Source organism: Oncorhynchus mykiss, chromosome 11 (genome assembly GCF_057628025.1).
Source record: "Oncorhynchus mykiss isolate SJ-2025 chromosome 11, ASM5762802v1, whole genome shotgun sequence".
NCBI classification, from domain to species: domain Eukaryota; kingdom Metazoa; phylum Chordata; class Actinopteri; order Salmoniformes; family Salmonidae; genus Oncorhynchus; species Oncorhynchus mykiss.
In genome coordinates this window covers 65,651,047-65,672,426 of record NC_143032.1, presented here as the reverse complement: position 1 = coordinate 65,672,426, position 21,380 = coordinate 65,651,047, and the positions used below count along the sequence as shown (strand labels likewise).

The 21,380-nt window shown below is 41.8% G+C and overlaps 1 protein-coding gene across 3 annotated transcripts in view; it reads left to right on the top strand.

Annotated features, from left to right (window-relative positions):
- The first annotated feature begins 4,810 nt into the window (after positions 1-4,810).
- The window catches only part of LOC110536222 (polypeptide N-acetylgalactosaminyltransferase 9), a 129,965-nt gene continuing 113,395 nt past the window's right edge, over positions 4,811-21,380 (top strand). Inside the window, exons 1-2 of one of the 3 annotated variants that reach the window (XM_021621859.3) lie at positions 4,811-4,892; positions 8,182-8,336. Coding sequence is in view for 2 of the 3 variants with exons in the window: in XM_021621858.3 (XP_021477533.1) it covers positions 8,096-8,336 (241 nt within the window). In the remaining variant the exon portion in view is untranslated. Of the gene's footprint in view, positions 4,893-7,181; positions 8,337-21,380 lie in introns of those variants that run through there. The other 2 variants (XM_021621858.3, XM_090190963.1) reach the window with 2 other exon arrangements.

Here is a 21,380-nt window from a genome sequence, read left to right as displayed (position 1 = left end):
CTCCGTCCCAGTCTCAGGTCTTTTGCAGACTCCATCAGGTTTTCTTCCAGAATGGTCCTGTATTTGGCTCCATCCATCTTCCCATCAATTTTAACCATCTTCCCTGTCCCTGCTGAAGAAAAGCAGGCTAAAACCATGATGCTGCCACCACCATGTTTGACAGTGGGCATGGTGTGTTCAGGGTGATGAGCTGTGTTGCTTTTACGCCAATCATAACGTTTTGCATTGTTGCCAAAAAGTTCAATTTTGGTTTCATCTGACCAGAGCACCTTCTTCCACATGTTTGGTGTGTCTCCCAGGTGGCTTGTGGCAAACTTTAAACAACACTTTTTATGGATATCTTTAAGAAATGGCTTTCTTCTTGCCACTCTTCCATAAAGGCCAGATTTGTGCAATATACGACTGATTGTCTGTCCTATGGACAGAGTCTCCCACCTCAGCTGTAGATCTCTGCAGTTCATCCAGAATGATCATGGGCCTCTTGGCTGCATCTCTGATCAGTCTTCTCCTTGTATGAGCTGAAAGTTTAGAGGGACGGCCAGGTCTTGGTAGATTTGCAGCGGTCGGATACTCCTTCCATTTCAATATTATCGCTTGCACAGTGCTCCTTGGGATGTTTAAAGCTTGGGAAATCTTTTTGTATCCAAATCCGGCTTTAAACTTCTTCACAACAGTATCTCGGACCTGCCTGGTGTGTTTCTTGTTCTTCATGATGCTCTCTGCGCTTTTAACGGACCTCTGAGACTATCACAGTGCAGGTGCATTTATACGGAGACTTGATTACATACAGGTGGATTGTATTTATCATCATTAGTCATTTAGGTCAACATTGGATCATTCAGAGATCCTCACTGAACTTCTGGAGAGAGTTTGCTGCACTGAAAGTAAAGGGGCTGAATAATTTTGCACGCCCAATTTTTCAGTTTTTGATTTGTTAAAAAAGTTTGAAATATCCAATAAATGTCGTTCCACTTCATGATTGTGTCCCACTTGTTGTTGATTCTTCACAAAAAAATACAGTTTTATATCTTTATGTTTGAAGCCTGAAATGTGGCAAAAGGTCGCAAAGTTCAAGGGGGCCGAATACTTTCGCAAGGCACTGTATATGCATATCCTGGCTTCAGGGTCTGAGCTACAGGTAATTTACTTTGGGCACGTCATTCAGACAGGAAGTGGAGAAAAAAGGGTCCTAGCCTTACGAACTTAACCATATGCTAAAAACTACTGTAGGCACAACATTGCCTAGTGCAGGTATTCCAAAACTGGGGTACGCTTACCCCTGTCATGCCGTCGGGGGTACGCCAAATAAAAATGTGATTTGCATTTTTTTTTTTTTTTACATTTTCTTCACATTTTCAAACAGTCCATTTATATTTTCCAATGGGGCTATACATTTGGGTGAGGTTTTTTTTCAGCCTGAGTAGCCTCGTTTCACTGCTTAAAATAAAATTAAACCATTTAGTGTACAGAGAAATAACAACACAAATGTCAAGTACAGGTAGCCTAGTCAAATATTTAACATCCAATCACATTAACCATTACTCTCTCGTGGGAATTCCACGAACGGTCCGTATGTAGCCAAAAGTATCTGCTGCTCATGTTGGTACTGATGGCGCAAAAGCCATTACAGGAAGACATAGTGGAGTGGTAACGCGCACAAGCAGTTGCTCCCGACACATTTGGGTGCACTGCAGCATCCACTGGGAGGCTCTTGCTGCCAAGGGAATGCCTGACAGCTTGAAAGACATTTTGGACACTACAGTGAAAATGGTTAACTTTTGTTAAAGCAAACCCTTGAACTATCGTGTATTTTCTGCATTATGCAATGATATGGGCAGCGACCATGTAACGCTTTTACAACATACAGAAGTGCGCTGGTTATCAAGGGGCAAAGTATTGACACGTTTTTTTGAATTGAGAGACGAGCTTAAAGTTTTCTTCACTGACCATAATTTTCACTTTTCTGACTCCTTGCATGATGACGAGTTTCTCACACGACTGCCCTATCTGGGTGATGATTTTTCTCGCCTGAATGATCTGAATCTAGGATTACAGGGACTCTCCGTAACTATATTCAATGTGGGGGACAGAATTGAGGCTATGATTAAGAAGTTGGAGTTCTTCTCTGTCTGCATTAATTAACAAGGACAACACACAGGTCTTTCCATCATTGTATGAATGTTTGTGTGCAAATGAACTCAAGTTTACAGACAATGTCAAATGTGATATAGCAAAGCACCTGAGTTAGTTTGGTGCGCAATTATGCAGGTAGTTTCCTGAAACGGATGACACAAACAACTGGATTCGTAATCCCTTTCATGCCCTGCCTCTAGTCCACGTACCGATATCTGAACAAGAGAGCCTCGTCGAAATTGCAACAAGAGGTTCTGTGAAAATTGTATTTAATCAGAAGCCACTGCCAGATTTTTGGACTGGGCTGCTCTCAGAGTATCCTGCCTTGGAAAATCACACTGTTAAGACACTGATGCCCTTTGCAACCACGTACCTATATGAGAGTGGATTCTCACACCTCACTAGCATGAAAACTAAATACAGGCACAGACTGTGTGTGGAAAATGATTTAAGACTGAGATTCTTCAATACAACCCAACATTGCAGAGTTATGAACATCCTTTCAAGCACACCCTTCTCATTAACCTGTGGTGAGTTATTCACAATTTTTGATAAAAAAAGAAGGTTCATATGTAAGATGGTTAAATAAAGAGCTAAATTAATGATTATTATTATATGATTATTTGTGCCCTGGTCCTGTAAGAGCACTTTCCACGAGCCGGGTTGTGACAAAAACTCACATTAATTCTTATGTTTAATAAATGTATCGTTTAGTGTTTGTGTGGCAGGCTTACAAAATGTGAGAGTGCGCTGTACCCTGATGCTAGAGGGGGTACGCAGCTGGAGGTTGAATGTTTGAAGGAGTACAGGACTATAAAAAGTTTGGGAACCACTGGCCTAGTGGATTAGAAAAAATAAGATCAGGACTACCTGGCCTGTTGACTCCTTGTTGTCCCCAGTCCACCTGGTCGTGCTACTGCTCCAGTTTCAACTGTTCTGCCTGCGGCTATGGAGCCCTGACCTGTTCACCAGATGTGCAACCTGTCCCAGACCTGCTGTTTTAATTTCTCTAGAGACAGCAGGAGCGGTAGAGATACTCTAAATGATCGGCTATGAAAAGCCAACTGACATTTACTCCTGAGGTGCTGACCTGTTGCACTCTCTACAACCACTGTGATTATTAATATTTGACCCTGCTGGTCATCTAGGAACATTTTAACATCTTGGCCATGTTCTGTTATAATCTCCACCCGGCACAGCCAGAAGAGGACTGGCCACCCCTCATAGCCTGGTTCCTCTCTAGGTTTCTTCCTAGGTTCTGGCCTTTCTAGGGAGTTTTTCCTAGCCACTGTGCTTCTACATCTGCATTGCTTGCTGTTTGGGTTTCTGTATAGCACTTTGTGACATCAGCTAATGTAAGAAGGGCTTTAAAAATACATTTGATTGATTTGATTGAAGATATCATGAAAGAACCTCCAATATAAGTGGACACAAGGCTGAACAGATAAAACCCCAGACCTTCTCCTACCTGCTCAAATAGCGCAGTGAACTCTACATTTGGCCCTTGGCGACTGCCGCCTTGGAGTGGGTGTCTATTTGCACTCTCTACCATTTCCTTTGGTCTGGGTATTTTTACAGTAGATACACCGCCATTGATGTCCATGATCTGTCTGACCTCTGGGTTTTCTTGCGTAATAGCGTCTCTTCTGACCGCAGTACATCTCAGACCATGTCTGTGCCCCAAATGACACCCTATTCCTTACATGGTGCACGACTTTTGATCAGGGCAGATGGGGCTCTGGTCTAAAGGAGTGCACTATGCAGGGAATAGGGTGCCATTTGGGAGGCAGTCCATGGCTGACTCCTGTGAACCACATCCAGCCTGAGAGCAGCTTCAGAGGATGAGAATGTTCTGTATACTCATCTAAAAGCTTCCGTTCAAGGGTGGGAAAACAGGTGGTGGAGACTCAATGGCTCATGTGTTTTGCTGTTCAGACTAGGCACCACATGTGCTATGGGTAACACAGTTCAGGAGCTTTTCCTGACTATGTGACTGAGCCGTCACCTGAAAAACTCCAGTCCCATATTATATTATTTCTACTGTTTTATTAAGTTCTTAACATTGTAGGTGTCCACTGAATAAGGTAAATCCGCTTTTAGTTTTCACCCTCCACATTTTTGGAATCACTTACAAAATTCATTACATTTGGATTCCCTGGTGCCACTAGGGCATTTTAAAACCCTGATGATGAGTTCACAGAAGTGTGCAATTGTTTTGAGTGATTGATTTAGTAGCTTGTTTATAAAGGCTGTGATGTTGGTGATGTTCTGATGTAGTGTACTTCTTATTTTATCTTGTTTGCTTTGTGGTCTCAGGGCACCATTGAAAAAGAGACCCTGGTCTCAATTGGGCTCCTCTGATTAAATAAAAGTTAATAAAAGGATATCGTACACAGTATGGTGTACATTTATGTAGCATACTAGATAATGGGATGCATGCTCAATTACAGTGTGTTAAAAACATCCAAATTGTGGCATTTCTTGTCAAATGTCAATTTGATTTGGTGCTCAACATGGAAAACGAAGCTTATTAGTCTCTCCTCTCCATCCGGTCACTTTCACAGGTTTGAGAGAGTCATGCAGAGACACTGTGAGCTGGATGAGTACGGTGTGTCTGGCAGCCTGCCAGGCTAATACGGCTAAAAGGCCTCAGAGCTAGATTGTGTCTGGCTTAGCTGTCCTCATTCTGAATACACAAAACAGGAACAGGTCACAGGGAATGTTTGGTAGAGGAGGAGAAAGAAGGCAGAGAAATGGAGGTAATACAATGATATACCATACACATTTTATTCAAATATGTTTTTTTCGCTGCTGTAATATTAAGAGCTGTATTAGTAATAGTAATATTCGTAGTTGTAGGAGTTGCAGAATTCCTAGTAGCTGCAGCAGCAGTGGCAGTAGCAGTAATAGTAGTAGTAGTAATAGTAGTTGTAGTAGTAGTAGAAGTTGTAGTGGTTTCATAGTTGTAGTCATAATAGTAGTAGTAATAGTAGAAGTATTGGTATCATATTAGTAGTAGTAGTAGTAGTAGTATTGGTATCATAGTTGTTGTTATAATAGTATTAGTAGTAGTAGTAGTAGCAGTATGAACAGCAATGGGTCACCAGAGGTGGATAAGGTGGCTACGGAATAATTCTCTAAGCCTGTCTGTTTCAGCAGCAGACTTCTCTCTCCACAAACCAAATCAGCACCTTTTGTAATGTGATTCATATTCAGCAGGAAACCTCATTACGTTCCGCAGATAAAGCCAATTATTTCAAAGCTGCTTGTCATGCAGAGCATGAGAACAAAAGGGATAGATTCAAGTGTATGAATAACAACTGAGGAGCCAATGTGTTACCTAGCGTGTTACCTACTCTGAGCCTAGCAGGATAGACACATGGCCTATTATCATGCAGTTGTGAAGTTCAATAGAGCAATGTGTTTGTTTCTCATTCATTAACATTGCATGTTAAACAGTAGTCCACGTGTCTTGTTTTATCTCATCTTACATTTGAATGAAATGGAAAATTCATTTAGATTTCTCATTTACACGTTCCCATTCTGTTGGAATGGTTTGAATTAGAATGGCTTCAATTAAGATCCTTCACTAAAACATCTGATATGTTCTGGGGGAAAGGCTCCATGTACAAAGGATGTTGCCATTTTTGATTTGGAGATTTGAGGAAGTCATGGTGGGACTAATGAGTGCTACAATCAATGTAGAAATGTGTTTTGTGGGTATTACCAATGGGGATAACAGCATTAAAATACCGTTACCAATGTGGGCAAGTTTGAAACGAGAGTGATGCCCCTGATAAAAGCTCGTAGCAATTGAGCCTGACGAGGTTAGCGACCTCACTGGCCTGATAAAGCACATAAACCATATATGTAAAATGAAGAATGCACTATGCTACTACTTGAAGGCCTTGGTTTCAGAACAGTTGCCTGAAGAAATAACATGGATTGAAAAATGAAAAGGTGTACTGGGACTATCAACCCCTATCTGTAAAATATATATCTGACTCAGCCTTAAAATATCTCATCAAGGAATTGACTTTAATGCCAGAAAACATTTACAAGCCTTTTGCTCTTCGTACCCCTACCATTTTCCAAGCGAGAATTTTGAGGTCAATAAATATTTGACAGTTTTAGCCCACATCTGATTGTATTGGAAAGTCAAACAAATAAAAGAGTATAAATCTGCGCTTGGCTCCTCTGAGGAGAGAGACCAGGGATTTATTTTTTTGGAAGGCCTACTTCTGGGTTACTCTAATCAAGAGAAAGTGCTCAGGGATTGACTCTGTTTGGCTGTAATTTACTAGAATCGTGATTTATTTGGAATCACTGATCAGGCAGCATTTGGTCTCTAGTAGGAAGGGCAATGGCAAACTTTTCAGCCATTGAAGTCAGAGACTTGAAATTAAGACGTTTGGTGGAAAATAGTGTAAAAAATCAATTAAAAGCATTCAAATATTTGACTTCTTTTAATTAATTGTTTACACTATTTCCTGCCAAACGTCTTAATTTCAAGTCTCTGACTTCAATGGCTGAAAAGTTTGCCATTGCTCTTTTATATTGTAATGGGTACAAAATGATTACAATATGTACATGATATTTGCATAGGCAGGTACAGTACATACACATTTAACATACTAGGCTACTTACACCTGTGATACCTGTTTGCATTTTGTGTAATTACACTGAGGTTAGTCTAAGACATCTCTGAGGAGGTTGGACTTGAAATCAATTAGCACTCAATCAAGTCATATGCCAATAATAATTGATAAACCCTTTTCTGGCTGTTGTTGTGATTAGTAGAGGGAAGTGTATTGGTTATTTCAATTTCAATAAATGCTTATTGGGAGTATGGTAGCTCAATCAACATGACTATTTGTTCTATGTATGATTTATTCTGTTGGGATTAGGATAATACAATCAATCTAGAATCTGACCGGATGCAGTGCACCATGTGAATTCAAATAACTTTATTTTTATATTCATGTTTATTTTATCCCTGAGACAGATCATGAATATGCCTCTAAACGTCACAACACAGTAGCGCTCTTGCTTTGAGAGAGAGGCTGAAAGAGAGAGGGAGAGGGTGGGATGCAAGACAGCATGCGAGAGCTAGCAAAAGAGAAGGGTTGGCTCACTCACCATGCAGTCAGGCAGCGCGAGCATCGGAACCGTTTGACAGCATTTGATGACAAAACCCGTTCTGAACTTCTATCTATCGGCACCTCAACGTTCTATTGCGACCAATCGTGGATTGATGGGAGAAACTCGCTGCATATTTGAGGGAGGCATGTGCACATTTCAAGACACATGCAAATCTATTTCAGGATCAGGACGAATCCAGTGACCACAACGCCTTTGAAAGAGGAAATGTCAAAGCAGTAATAGAGTATGCTGCTTCGCAAATACGGAATAATGCACTGTTCAGGGTGGACGAGCTGATGTTGTCCTCGTGACTGAGATTTTGACGACTTTCCACGTTGCAGTGCACGCATATATGTTTTTCTACAGTAAATACTCGCTCCTATTTAAGACTATGGTTCGTGTCTGACGTTATTTATTTCTAGTGTACACGACAGAATACGTTCTATGTATCTTCAACAGCAGCGCTTCTGTAAAGGTGCAGGCGTGCGGCGTTGCATATGATCTAAAGAGAAAGCATTGTTTTGTCCAGCGTCCTTACCAACCTTGAACTTCCTCAATACAGCATCTGCATACCACAGTCTGGGAGACTCGAGGCTTGGGTGTCAACAGTAGCCCCCCACATCAGCGCTAGAGAAGCGTTCCTCCGGCATCTCAGTGGTGCTGAAAGGACAGCTCCTTGTTTCAGGTCTCCCAAAGTTGACTTCCACTGAAAGCATCTGCTTTTCACTGCAATACAGCCGACAGCCGAAGTAGCTTAAAGTACTCCAAATGCATTATTATTTGGCTTAACGGCTTCTGCCCAACTGTTCTATTAGGGTTCATGGCTGTGGCACGCAAAATAAAAACTTTGCTCACGGTTAACATTTTTGTTTTTGTGGGGATCATATTGTTCTCGGTATATTGTAGAATACAGGACCGTTCTGAGGAACTCATTCAGATCGGCAGGATATCAGACCAGAGACTGAGGGCCAGGAATGGCAAAGTTTCCAACTTGGTGGACAGGCAGTCCATACTTCAGAGACTGGAGCGGCTGGAGGACGTTGTCTACAACCAATTAAATGGTATGTATTATTATAACTTTAACAACATATTCAGCATATAGCTTTTACTCAAGTATAAGATATTTCTCATTTTCAGCATTGTTAACTGTGGGGTCATATCTCTGTATATATATACATCCTGAATTACTGTCATTTTACTACAGAGCAACTATAAACAGCCCATTTAAAACTATAAACAGCCTACTTCCAAATACATTGAATTTGATCAGACAATGGACAATAAGATAAATATGCAACTGGTATATCAGCCATTCAGACAGTATCAGTCATTATGGTACAGTTATTATGTTCAGAGTGAGTCATCCAGTGATGAATGGTGGCTCTTCATGGAGCCACAAATTATTGCCAACAAGTGATTAGGTTTTACTCAAGTAAAATCAATGCAACTGTTCCTAATCTGTGCACTTAACCTGGTCTAATCCCTATCAAAAACACCAGCCAATAGTAGTTAGTATTGGACTCATGGAATTGAATATTATTGAGAATCCCATAGGGGTGAAAACCCTGGCTCTGGCTACAGAGTTCTGCTTTGTCATTCCCTTGGCCCAAATACAATAGTTTTGTCTGAAATGTTTTTAAACATGGTCAAATTAAATGGTTCTCTAATCGAATGAAAAAACAGACTTATTTCTTTATGTTACCTTAAGTCATTGAAATGTGTTGCAGGAGGTTAGGTCTGTCTGGCAAAACAGCATCCTTTAAATCATGTTAATGTTATCTCATCTCTCATTATGCTCCATGGTCCCACTCTTTCATGAAACATGAGAGATTCAGACACTGAAAAGTCCAACATTTATTTTGAGACAGCTAATGCATGCATCACTATTTAGCATTGAGTCAATTCCACAATTACAATAAGAATCATCCATATGTTTACATTTTAAAATGTTATGTTATCAATAGTATATAGAAATCCTATACAAATTGTGAGACAAGCAGCCTGTGCCATCACTGATTTGTTTGAATTAGCATCTAATGACAAAGTATAATTCCCTCAATCTCCCTGTTTAGTCGATGTCAACAAAAGCCAGCTTCTACCGCTGACAACTCGGTAAACCTCAAGGTAAAAAGGTTAACATAAAATCCTTTCCATAGAGGCAGGTTCAAAAAGGATAAGTCTTGTATCCACTGTATCAAACTATCATGGTAGTATTTGTGCTTGGTGCTCAGCAAACGGCCTGTTCATGTCAGAACTATTGTATTATAAACAGGATTTTGGTGAAAGTGTTGTGAAGTCAGTTTATTATTCTCTTTGTCAAAAGTGGTCAAGGACAGTCTGTATCTACTGTTAATGCTATATAGCATGGCCACAAAACACTCCTAGTTTGAGGGGTTTTATTTGATCTTATTACTATGCTTTGGTGCTGTCTGGCATCATTTTTGTACGAAAGAGGTCCCTCTGTCAGTTTGAGTTATGCTTTGCCTTTGGAGCCAGGAGGCACTGGCTTACCAAAAGTATAATGCATCCTCTCATTCAGGGGACTTTGTCTGGAGCGAGGGGCCGGGGAGCCACCATGTATTTGCCCTGGAGTGTACAGAGTCAGACAGAGTCAGACAGAGTCAAACAGAGAGACAGAGTCAGACAGAGTCAGGAGGAATCCTTCCCTTCTGTCAATCTTTCCCTTCTCTTCATGTTTAGCATCCGGATATTTATTGACACATTTAATCATACATTTATATCCTGATTTATTTCTCGATTTTTAAATGGGGAACAGATCACTGATTGTATTCTATTGCCATTGGGATTGGCGTTACAGAGTGAGAACCTTGTGTGCCAATAACCATTACCATGTCTGACAGTGATTTGAAGTAATAGCCCATTTTTCAGTTGTTTATTGTCCAACAATGACATACCAAGGGATTAAGGCTTAGATTAGATTTAGAAGACATTTAGAAACTCTTCATCCATTACATGGCTTTGCAAAGTGATGCCGCTCCTGTGCATTGTGCAAGCATTTATTCCAGTACTGCTCAGTCAGTGATTTGGACGATGTTATCTAATTTTTTCTTTGACTCGGTGTGTGATATTGGTGATATTTAGGTTCCAGGTAGAAGTATTTTGGTTCCAGGTAGAACCCTTTTGGGTTCCAGGTAGAACCCTCTTTGGAAAAGGTTCTACATGGAACCCAAAAGGGTTCTACCTGAAACCAAAAAGGGATCTCCTATGGGGACAGCTGAAGAACCCATTGGAACCCCTTTTCTAGTGTATACAGTATAGAGAATAGTGTGTCATTTGGGAAGCAATTACAGGAGCAATCTAATCTAATACTATCTAATATTTCCATGAAGTCATTCCTCACCAGAACACCAGTAATGTGTGCTATCTGTAACTTTGCAATTCACTATGGAAATAACTGACAAGAGGCTAGGGTCATCAGCAGTTCTCCTCTCCTCTGCTGAAGAGGCACTATCCTCTACTGGATAATCATCTATCTGGGTTTAAGCTTCTTGTTAACAGGCTTATAGGACAGTGTTGTGACCTAAGCAGTGCATTAAAAGTGCCAGATCTCTACTTCCTTTCAGTGCAACTTAAGATTCACCAACAGATCCTCTCTGATCTGCGTATTTATGTTTTAGGCTACAATTTTAAAAACAAGTATATGTGTTAACCAATAATCATCAAGACATTCATATGTTATACCTAATTTACATGTTTCAACTTATGTTGCATTAATATGATAAGGTCCCTGTTGTATCTAGATGTAATTAAAATCCTGGATCACAAAGGAGTATTATAAAGTTGCCCCAAGACACTGGCCTAAGGTCAGCTCTGAGTCTCACAATGAAGTTAAGCAAAAAATATCATGCAGTTGATACTTTACTTTCTCCCAAGATGAATGCCCTGTCATTCATGCACTGTTCTCCCCAGCTCACCTCTCTGTCCTCTGACTGAGTGACCCTGCAGTGTGTCACAGCCTCCGGCTCATTGTTGTCCTTAAATAGACAGGCTGAGCTGAGCAGGGCTGAGTGTTTGTCATCAGTGATGCATGTCACTGAGTCCTGCTTTCATCCTGAGTGAGCGGAGGTGATTAGATGGCATGGCAGCAGCCTCTGAGGATGGTCCAGCTGCAGCAGTAGATATGACTCGTATTTATAATTTCCAATTATGCTGCAGAAAGAAATGTTGTTTATATGTTAAAGTATGGAAAGAGAGAACTCCTGACGAGGAATTAGAAATGAAATGATGTTTCATCACCTCATACCCCATACACACTTGATGCTTCAACCCGTACCTTAATGGTATTCATCACAGTGTGAGTATAATTTTATATTGGAGAGCCACAGACACCTCCCCAGCAGATTGGAGTGGGGGAATGGAGCCTGTGATGGAATATATTTTCCAGTAATGATATGTAGATGAGGAATCATCAACCAAACATTTTCAGTAACTGATGAGAATCTATTCAGTTCCAGCTCTTAGGAATCTGAATCTCTGTAATGTATTCAACGCCTCATCTGACAATCTGCATTTGAGCTGCAAGATAATTGCACTTTGTGAAGAGCTAGAGATTTCATATGGTGGTCAAAAACTCCAGCAATTTCATTCCTGTGATTATTTAAAGACTTTAATTTCATGATTCCCTACAAAGCGCTGACATTAGTTGTCCTCGCCCTCCTAAATGAGGGGTCAGATCCATGTGAAAATATTTAATTTGCGTTAGGAAACTGGCATATTTCCTGACTTATAGACAGATCTACTGTACTGTATGTTGACTGTAAAGTATTTTTGCTAAATGGTGCTGTTTGTGCACTTCTTTTGATACAGTACTTTCTTCTTTCAGTCCTTTGCATGTGTGACCATGCAAGCTTGGATTGTTATGATGATTCATTGGGTCTCGAGATACAGTATCACAATGACAATGACAATTTACAAATACAAGTAACCCCTCTAAATCCTGATGACCCATTAGCTTGTTCTTTTTCCATCATGAGCAGCAAATCAAAGCTTTATGCATTATCCTTAATGGGTTATGCATTTCCCTTGTTGCCAATGTTTTATGGATCGCCCACATTTTAGCTTTTAAAACCAACTACTGGTAGTTATTTTCCTCTATTTGAACAACAGATCACTCAACCACATCCAAGATATCAATATTTATCACATCTCAGCATCACTTTTGACACGCATAACTCCACTCTCCCTTTAAATCATTCACAGAATGGAGGTGTCTTTCAGTTTGAAAATCTATCTCATCAGCCCAAATCAGACATTTTTTGAAGGTTGTCACATAATTTATCACTGTTATGACGCTATAATGTATCCTGTTGTGGGCGCTTCTATAAAAATGGATTCTGAGGTGAGCGACTGAGCATCGAGATGGATATGCACTTGGACATAGTGCACCCAGATTGATGTTTGATGGTAGCCAGCCTTTCTTGTCCCCATATCCGCACAGAAACAAATCTGTCCATCTCAGGGTGTTGGAACAGTACATCATTATGCGTCCCAAATGACAACCTATTTCCTATAAAGTTCACTACTTTCGACAAGGGCCCATAACACTCTGGTCAAAAGTAGTGCACTATAGGGATAGTGTACCATTTGGCACACACCCTTCATCTCCCCATAGTGTGCTGCTAACCTCTTCATACTGGAAATAGTGCCTGTGTGTTTGCAGTGGAACAACCAGATGTTTCCCTGTAATTAATTCATTGTGGGATAATGAAGGTGTTTTGCTAATCTGCAGTTTGAAGAATGAAACTAGAGGAAGTAGAGGATAATGTGTTGAGGATGTATCAGTGATACAACATGAATCATCACAACAGCATAGTACCAAAGACATCTCTAGAGAGGCTTCTGGTTAGGCTAAGAAGCTTGAAGCTCTTTTAGCTGACTTTGCCATAGTGAATAAGCAGTAGCAAAGTAACCTAAAAAGTGTCTTACTGCCGATAAATTACCGGTCAATCTAACAAGTCTGTCGTCAGTGTCCAGGAAAAACCTTCTATCCTTGATTTCTTTCACCCCAGATGTATTGTGATTAATAGTCGCATAACTCGCATAGCAATATGTTAGGCCTGTTGTGTGCCTTGACTAAACCAGTGAATGTTTAAGCTCATTACATACAGGTCCAACCCAATGACCTACGGAGTCTGGCCAACATTACAGTACAGTAACATGATGTGGCTTAGAGGCACACTGACATTCAGAGGACTGGCAGAATACTATGATAGCTGGAGCATTTGCCATTGCCATTTGCCTCAATAGTTTTCCTCGCCTGTGTCACAATTGTCTCTCATTGTCGTAGAAAATGACTAGGCCTACTCATGGGTTTTAGTGAATGCAATCATTCTATGTTAGATTGTGCCTAGAATGTGAATTATATTAAATGGCTTGAGCTTTGTCTAATTAAATATTTCAAGTCACTTTATACACTTAACAATATCTTCTTTACCGATCCAGAGTGGTTTGTAATAAAACACAGTTGAATGTAATATCTAAATGACAATATCTACGAAGCTAACGTATGGAATTGTTTAATATGGTCATAAGATGAACCATTTAGCAATTTGATTTAAACTTTTAGGACCCCTGTCGATATCCCCCTCAAAATATTATTTAATGAAACATTGAGTTTGGCCTGCTATTAGCCCATAGAAATGCATTGAATAAAGCGTTCATTCATGGTAAAAAATATAGTCCAAAAATAAATCAAAAGGGTTATGGTTTGAGGTGTTTGAAATGCTTCTGAGGGATATTGGAAAGCATCAGGAACCAAAATAAAATATAAATAAGAGGTACATGTGTAATCCTAGTCCCAAAAATACCTTTTTACATCACAGTCACGGGAGACATTCTCACGAGTCACGTGAAGCTTGTGGGCGTTGTAGAGCGAAACGGAGAACACGTTCGTGTTTGTGAGAGTCACATCTTTCCATAGTGGGGTCATATTAGTCCAAACTGTTTGGACTCTACAGACGTTTTCATGAGAAGACCGATTTTCAGAATGTCTCATGGTCTGACAAACACCACTGTAGCTCTGCCATCTTCCACCGTAGATGCAGAAGGCCGATATCGACGTGGTGGATTGAGACGCAGCCCTTGCAAAAACCCAGATGTCTCTAGCTTAAACACACAGATTTTGATGGCTCTTTTTTTTATTATACTAATTGGATTTCCCAACGGGTACGTGCATTGAATCTAGGGGGTCAAGAAAGTATACATCAGGCCTCCCAAGTGGTGCCGTGGTCTAAGGCACTGCATCGCAGTGCTAGCTGTGCCACTAGAGATTCTGGGTTCGAGTCCAGGCTTTGTCGCAGCCGAACGTGACCGGGAGACCCATGGGGCGGTGCACAATTGGCCCAGCATCATCTGAGTTAGGGGAGGGTTTGGCCTGCAGGGATATCCTTGACACATCGCACACTAGCGACTCCTGTAGTGGGCCAGGCACAGTGCACGCTGACACTGTCGCCAGGTGTACGGTGTTTCCTCCAACACGTTGGTGCGGCTGGCTTCCAGGTTAAGTGGGCATTGTGTTAAGAAGCAGCGCGGCTTCGTTGGGTTGTGTTTCAGAGGACACACGGCTCTCGACCTTCGCCTCTCCTGAGTCCGTACGGGAGTTGCAACGATGAGACTAGACTGTAACTACCAATTGGAAACCACGAAATTGGGGAGAAAAAGGGGTAAAAATCTCTGTGGTGGAGTTGTTGGTTTTCATCAAAAGCTTAACAACAAAAATGAAAGCTTTCTTTTCCCCTCCTATTTTCATTATTAAGTTGTAGCATTGTAAGGATTTCTTGCTTTGCTCCAAGCAACAGAATATTCAGCCTCCATAAAAAGAACATGAGAAACATGAAAAGATGAATCAGCAGCAGACTGAGAAATGGTAGCTACAACAAATTATCCTCTGAGGTATTACCAAAGCACAACTTTATCGGCAGCAGCACAACAAAGGCAGCTCCAAAACCACATAAACTGTCCACTCACCACTTCTATAAATCCCTGAGCTGGTTCTGTTTGCTGTTGCTGCTCAATAAAGTGTCAAAACAATACAGGGTCAAACCAGTCCTCTGAACCGCACTCACACGATGAGTCACATTGCTTGAGGCGTAGAGTAGCATTGGGTCCCTGGGCCACTACCTAGGCTTTAGCTTAGTGGGCTAATGTGTTCTTCTGACGTGTAAGAGACCCGGGTTTAAACCTTGTCAGTCGCACAAGGCCTATTTTAAAATACCTCTCCTCCACTCTGTCAGCTGTAGACAGCAGACATCAGCAGTAGCAGACAGACTTCTGTGAGTGCATCCGCTTCTCCTGTAATGGAATTTGCTTCATCCAGCCAGAAGAAGCGGGGAGTGCGGGGAGCAAAATAACCAGGACCGCGGAAAACAAAACTGCAGGGATGCTAGGCTGTTTCCGAGTCTCACGCAGAGAGAGTGGCACTCCAGATTTCACTTTCAGTTGCTTCTTAGATTGCCTCAATGTCATGAGAGCGGGCAATTGGGATTCAGACTGGGTCCATAATGCTAGTGAGCCCCACCCGGGGTGTCAGATGACACCACTGCATTGCCCCTGATGGGATCCCTCTCGTGGGAGGTGACAGTTTGCAACTGCCAACTGTTCAGCTCCAATGGCAAATCTCCCAGAACCTCCCCAAAAAACATTTCTTGCAATGGCTTGTTGGGGAATGTGTGACCCTAGATCTTCATTAGAATGCGCTGTTTACTTGCTGTTTCTGTCCATCTGTTGAGAAGAGGCAACATGGTTTTCCTGTGGAGACCACTCTAGAAGTCTGACAGGAATATCAAATTAAGCCCCTACAATGTCACTGTGCAGCAGAGTTTAAAATATCCAATCCAGAAAAGCTATGAGACATCATACGTAGACAACGTGCAGCACAGGCTAAAATATCCAGATGGGAGAAAAAGCAATAAGACTCACTCCATACTTAAACAGACAAGGGGGGCCGAGTTAGGGAAACCCTGACCTAGTGAACGGCTATCGAAATGTAGTGGAAAGGCTGTATTTGTTTGTTGATAGATTTTGTATTATTTACCCAGTTGACCCCTTCCTCTGCAGGGAATTATAGCAGTCTAGAGAACCACTTTAGTGGCCAGTAGTATCCCTGTCAGTTCCAGTTCAAATCAAATCAAATTTGAATCGTCACATGCGCCTTATACAACAGGTGTAGACTACAGTAAAAGGCTTACTTACAAGCCCATTTCCAACAAAGCAGAGTTAAAAAGTAAGACAGATGTTTGCTAAATATAAAAGGAATTAGTAACACAATAAAAACAATAACGAGGCTATATACAATGAGTACCAGTATCAAGTCAATGTACTGTAGCTCCATTCAGTTCATTTTTTATCCTGAAAATCTCCCCAGTCCTTAATGATTACAAGCATACCCATGGCATGATGTAGCCACCACTATTCTTGAAAACATGAAGAGTTGTACTTAGTAATGTGTTGTATTGGATTTGCCCCAAAACATACACTATATATACAAAATTATGTGGACAGCCATTTAAATTAGTGGATTTGGCTATTTCAGCCACACCCTTTGCTGACAGATGTATAAAATCGAGCACACAGCCATGCAATCGAGATAGACAAACATTGGCAGTAGAATGTCCTTACTGAGCTCAGTGACTTTCAAAATGGCACCGTAGTAGGACGCCACCAAATTTCTGCCCTGCTAGAGCTTCCCCGTTCAACTGTAAGTGCTGTTATTGTGATGAATTGGAACGCCGACTGCGAGCCAGGCCTAATCGCCCAACATCAGTGGCCAAACTCACTAATGCTCTTGTGGCTGAGTGGAGCAAGTCCCCACAGCAATGTTCCAATGTTCTAGTGAAAACCCTTCCCAGAAGAGTGGAGGTGTGTTTTAGCAGCAAAGGTGGGAGAAACTCCTTATTAATGCCCATTATTTTGGAATGAGATGTTCGATGAGCAGGTGTCCTCATACTTTTGATCATGTAGTTTAACACTTTGTATTCAGGACAAAAAGTTATCAGGGAGGTTTTCCAGTGCCACATTTCTTGCAGTATTACTTTTGTGTCTTGTTGCAAACAGGATGCATGTTTTGGAATATTGTTATTATGTACAGGCTTCATTCTTCATTCTTTTCACTCTGTCAGTTAGGTTAGTATTGTGGAGTAACTACAATGTTGTTGATCCATCCTCAGTTTTCTCCTATCACAGCCATTAACTATTTTAAAGTCACCATTGGCCTCAAGGTGAAATCCCCGAGCGGTTTCCGTCCACTCCAGCAACTGAGTTAGGAAGGACGCATGTATCTCTATAGGGACTGGATGTAATGATACAACATCCAAAGTGTAATTGATAACCATTCTCAAAGAGATATGCAATGTCTGCTTTTTTATTTTTACTAATAAATGCCCTTCTTTGAGAGGCACTGGAAAACCTCCCTTGTCTTTGTGGTTGAATCTGTGTTTGAAATTCACTGCTCGACTGAGGGACCTTATAGATAATTGTATGTGTGGGGTACAGAGATTATGTAGTCAATCAAAAATCATGTTAAACACTATTATTGCACACAGAGTGAGTCCATGCAACTTATTATGTGAGTTGGTAAGACAATGTTAAATCCTGAACTTATTTAGGCTCGCTGTCATGCCCTGTGATTTGGGTGGGCATTCTATGTTTTCTATTTCTTTGTTTTTGGCCGCCTGTGGTTCCCCATCAGAGGCAGCTGTCTATCGTTGTCTCTGATTGGGAATCATACTTAGGAGCCTTTTTCCCACCTAATGTTGTGGGTAATTATTCATTTTCTGTGTGTGTGTCTGTGTGTATGTATGTATATGTGTGTGTGTGTGTGTGTGTGTGTGTGTGTGTGTGTGTGTGTGTGTGTGTGTGTGTGTGTGTGTGTGTGTGTGTGTGTGTGTGTGTGTGTGTGTGTGTGTGTGTGCGTGCGCGCGCCACGGTTGCGTCACGGTCGGTTTCTGTTTACCTTTGTGAAGGTTTCACTTTATTAAAAGATGTGGAATTACATGCACGCTGCGCCTTGGCTCATTTATGACAGGGAGTTTGAAGACCGTGAATGTGACACTCGCCATAAAAAAATAGTTAAATACATATTGATTCAAGGTTTTCAGCTTTTCATTTTTAATTCATTTGTAAACATTTTGGAAAATATCATTCCTCTGACATTATGAGTTATTTTGTGTAGCCCAGTGACAAAAAACAGAAATGTAATCACTTTTAAATTCAGGCTGTAGCACAACAAAAGGTGGGAAAAGTCAAGGGGTGTGAATACTTTCTAGTCACTGTATAATAAACAGAGTAGCGGCGTCAATATGCATGTGTATGTTTTTGTGTGTGAGTGAGTGTATGTAGTATGTGTGTGTGTATGTTGGAGTGGCAGTGTAGTATGAGTGCGTGGGTAGAGTCTAGTGTGAGTCAGTGCAAAACAATTAAGATCAATAAATAATTACAGGTGTCAATGTAAATTGTCTGGTTAGCCATTTGATTAACTGTTCAGTAGTCTTATGGCTTCTGGGTCGAAGCTGTTCAGGTGCCATTTTGTCCCAGACCTGGTACTCCGGTACCGCTTGGGTGGCTGGAGTCGTTGAACATTTTTAGGGCCTTCCTCTGACACCACCTGGTATAAAGGTCCTCAATGGCGGGGAGTTCGCAGCCAGTGATGTACTGGGCTGTACACACTACTCTCTGTAGAGTCTTGCAGTCAGATGCTGAGCAGTTTCCATACAAAGCGGTGACTCAGCCAGTCAAGATGTTCTCAATGGTACAGCTGCAGAACTTTTTGAGGATCTGAGGGCCCATGCCAAATCTTTTCAGCCTCCTAAGAGAGAAGAGGCGTTGCCATGCCCTCTTCATGACTGTGTTTGTGTGTATGGACCATGATAGGTCCTTAGTGATGTGGACACAGAGGAACTTGAAGTTCTCGACCCGCTCCACTACAGCCCCGTAGATGTGAATGGGGGCGTGTTCAACCTTGCGTTTCCTGTAGTCCACGATCAGCTCCTTTGTCTTGCCCACGTTGAGGGAGGGGTTTTTGTCCTGGCACCACACTGCCAGGTCTTTGACCTCCTCCCAATAGACTGTCTCATCATCATCGGTGATCAGGCCTACTGCCGTCGTGCCGTCCACAAACTTAATGATGGTGTTGGAGCCGTGCATAGCCATGTAGTTGTGGGTGAACAGGGAGTAGAGGAGGGGACTGAACACGCACTCCTGAGGGACCCCCGTGTTTGCGGACGTGTTGTTGCCTACCCTCACCACCTGGGGACGACCCGTCAGGAACTCCAGAATCCAGTTGCAGAGGGAGGTATTTAGCTTAGTGATGAGCTTGGAGGGCACTATGGTGTTGACGCTGAGCTCTAATCAATGAACAGCATTCTCATGTAGGTGTTTCTTTTGTCCAGTTGGTAAAGGGCAGTGTGGAGTGCAATAGAGATGCATCATATGTGGATCTGTTGGGGCGGTATGCAAATTGGAGTTTCTGGGAGGGTGGTTTTGATGTGAGCCTTTCAAAGCATTTATGACTATACAGATGTGAGTCATTTACACAGGTTAACATGCCATTCTTTGGCACAGGGACTACCGGGGTTTCCTTGAAACATGTAGGTACTACAGACTGGGTCAGAGAGAGGTTGAAAAGGTCAGTGAAGACACGCGCCAGCTGGTCAGTGCATGCTCTGAGTACGCATCCTGGTAATCTGTCTGGCCCTGCGGCCTTGTGAATGATAACCTGTTTAAAGGTCTTACAGTGATCACACAGTGCATTCGGAATGTATTCAGACCCCTTCACTTTTTCCACATTTTGTTACGTTACAGCCTTTTCCTAACATGGATACAATAAAAAAAAATCCTCATCAATCTACACACAATACCCCACAATGACACAGTAAAAATAGATTTACATAACTATTCAGACCCTTTGCTTTGAGACTCGAAATTGTGCTCAGGTGCATCCTCTTTCCATTGATCATCCTTGAGATGTTTCTACAACTTGATTGGAGTCCAAGAATGTGGTAAGTTAAATTGATTGGACATGATTTGGAAAGGAACACACCTATCGATATAAGGTCCCACAGTTGACAGTGCATGTCAGAGCAAAAACCAAGCCATGAGGTCAAAGGAATTACCCGTAGAGCTCTGAGACAGGATTGTGTCGAGGCACAGATCTGGGAAAGATTTCTGCAGCATTGAAGATCCCCACGAACACAGTGGTCTCCGTCATTCTTGAATGGTAGAAGTTTAGAACCACCAAGACTCTTCCTAGAGCTGGTCGTCCTGTCTATGTTATTTTTTCTATGTTGTGGTTTTGTGTTTGGCCTGGTATGGTATGGTTCTCAATCAGAGGCAGGTGTCGTTTGTTGTCTCTGATTGAGAATCATACTTAGGTAGCCTTTTCCCACCGATGTTTTGTGGGTGATTAGTTTCTGTTCTGTATTTTTCTTCACCGTACAGGACTGTTCGTTTGTTGTTTTGTTGTTTTTCCAATGTTCAGTTGTTTCATTAAAGAATATGAACACTTACCACGCTGTGCATTGGTCCTCACCTTCTTCCATTGCCAACGGCCGTTGCACGTCAGGCCAAACTGAGCAATTGGGGGAGAAGAGCTTTGGTCAGGGAGGTGACCATGAACCCGATGGTCACTCTGACAGAGCTCCATAATTCCTCTGTGGAGATGGGAGAAACTTCCAGAAGGACAACCATCTCTGCAAAACTCCACCAATGAGGCCTTTATGGAAGAATGGCCAGACGGAAGCACCTCCTCAGTAAAAGGCAAATGACAGCCTGCTTGGAATTTGCCAAAAGGCACCTAAAGGTAGGGCTGTTGCGGTGACCATATTACTGCCACACAGGTGGTCACAAGTCATGATGGCAGTCTAATTCCACATGACCGTTTAGTCATTAGTAGCCTACCAAACTGGTACTCAGCACTCTATTGTCCCTCTATTCACTCTGACATCAATGCAAATGTAATCAAAAATCTAATCGAACACTTCATGAGAGCCCTTGAGCTCATTTTGGGAAACATTTCTACAGTTTATGCAATTGCGCGAGAAATGTGTGATGGCCTCTACTAAAAATAGGAGGCTCCCCTTAGCTTTCTCTAG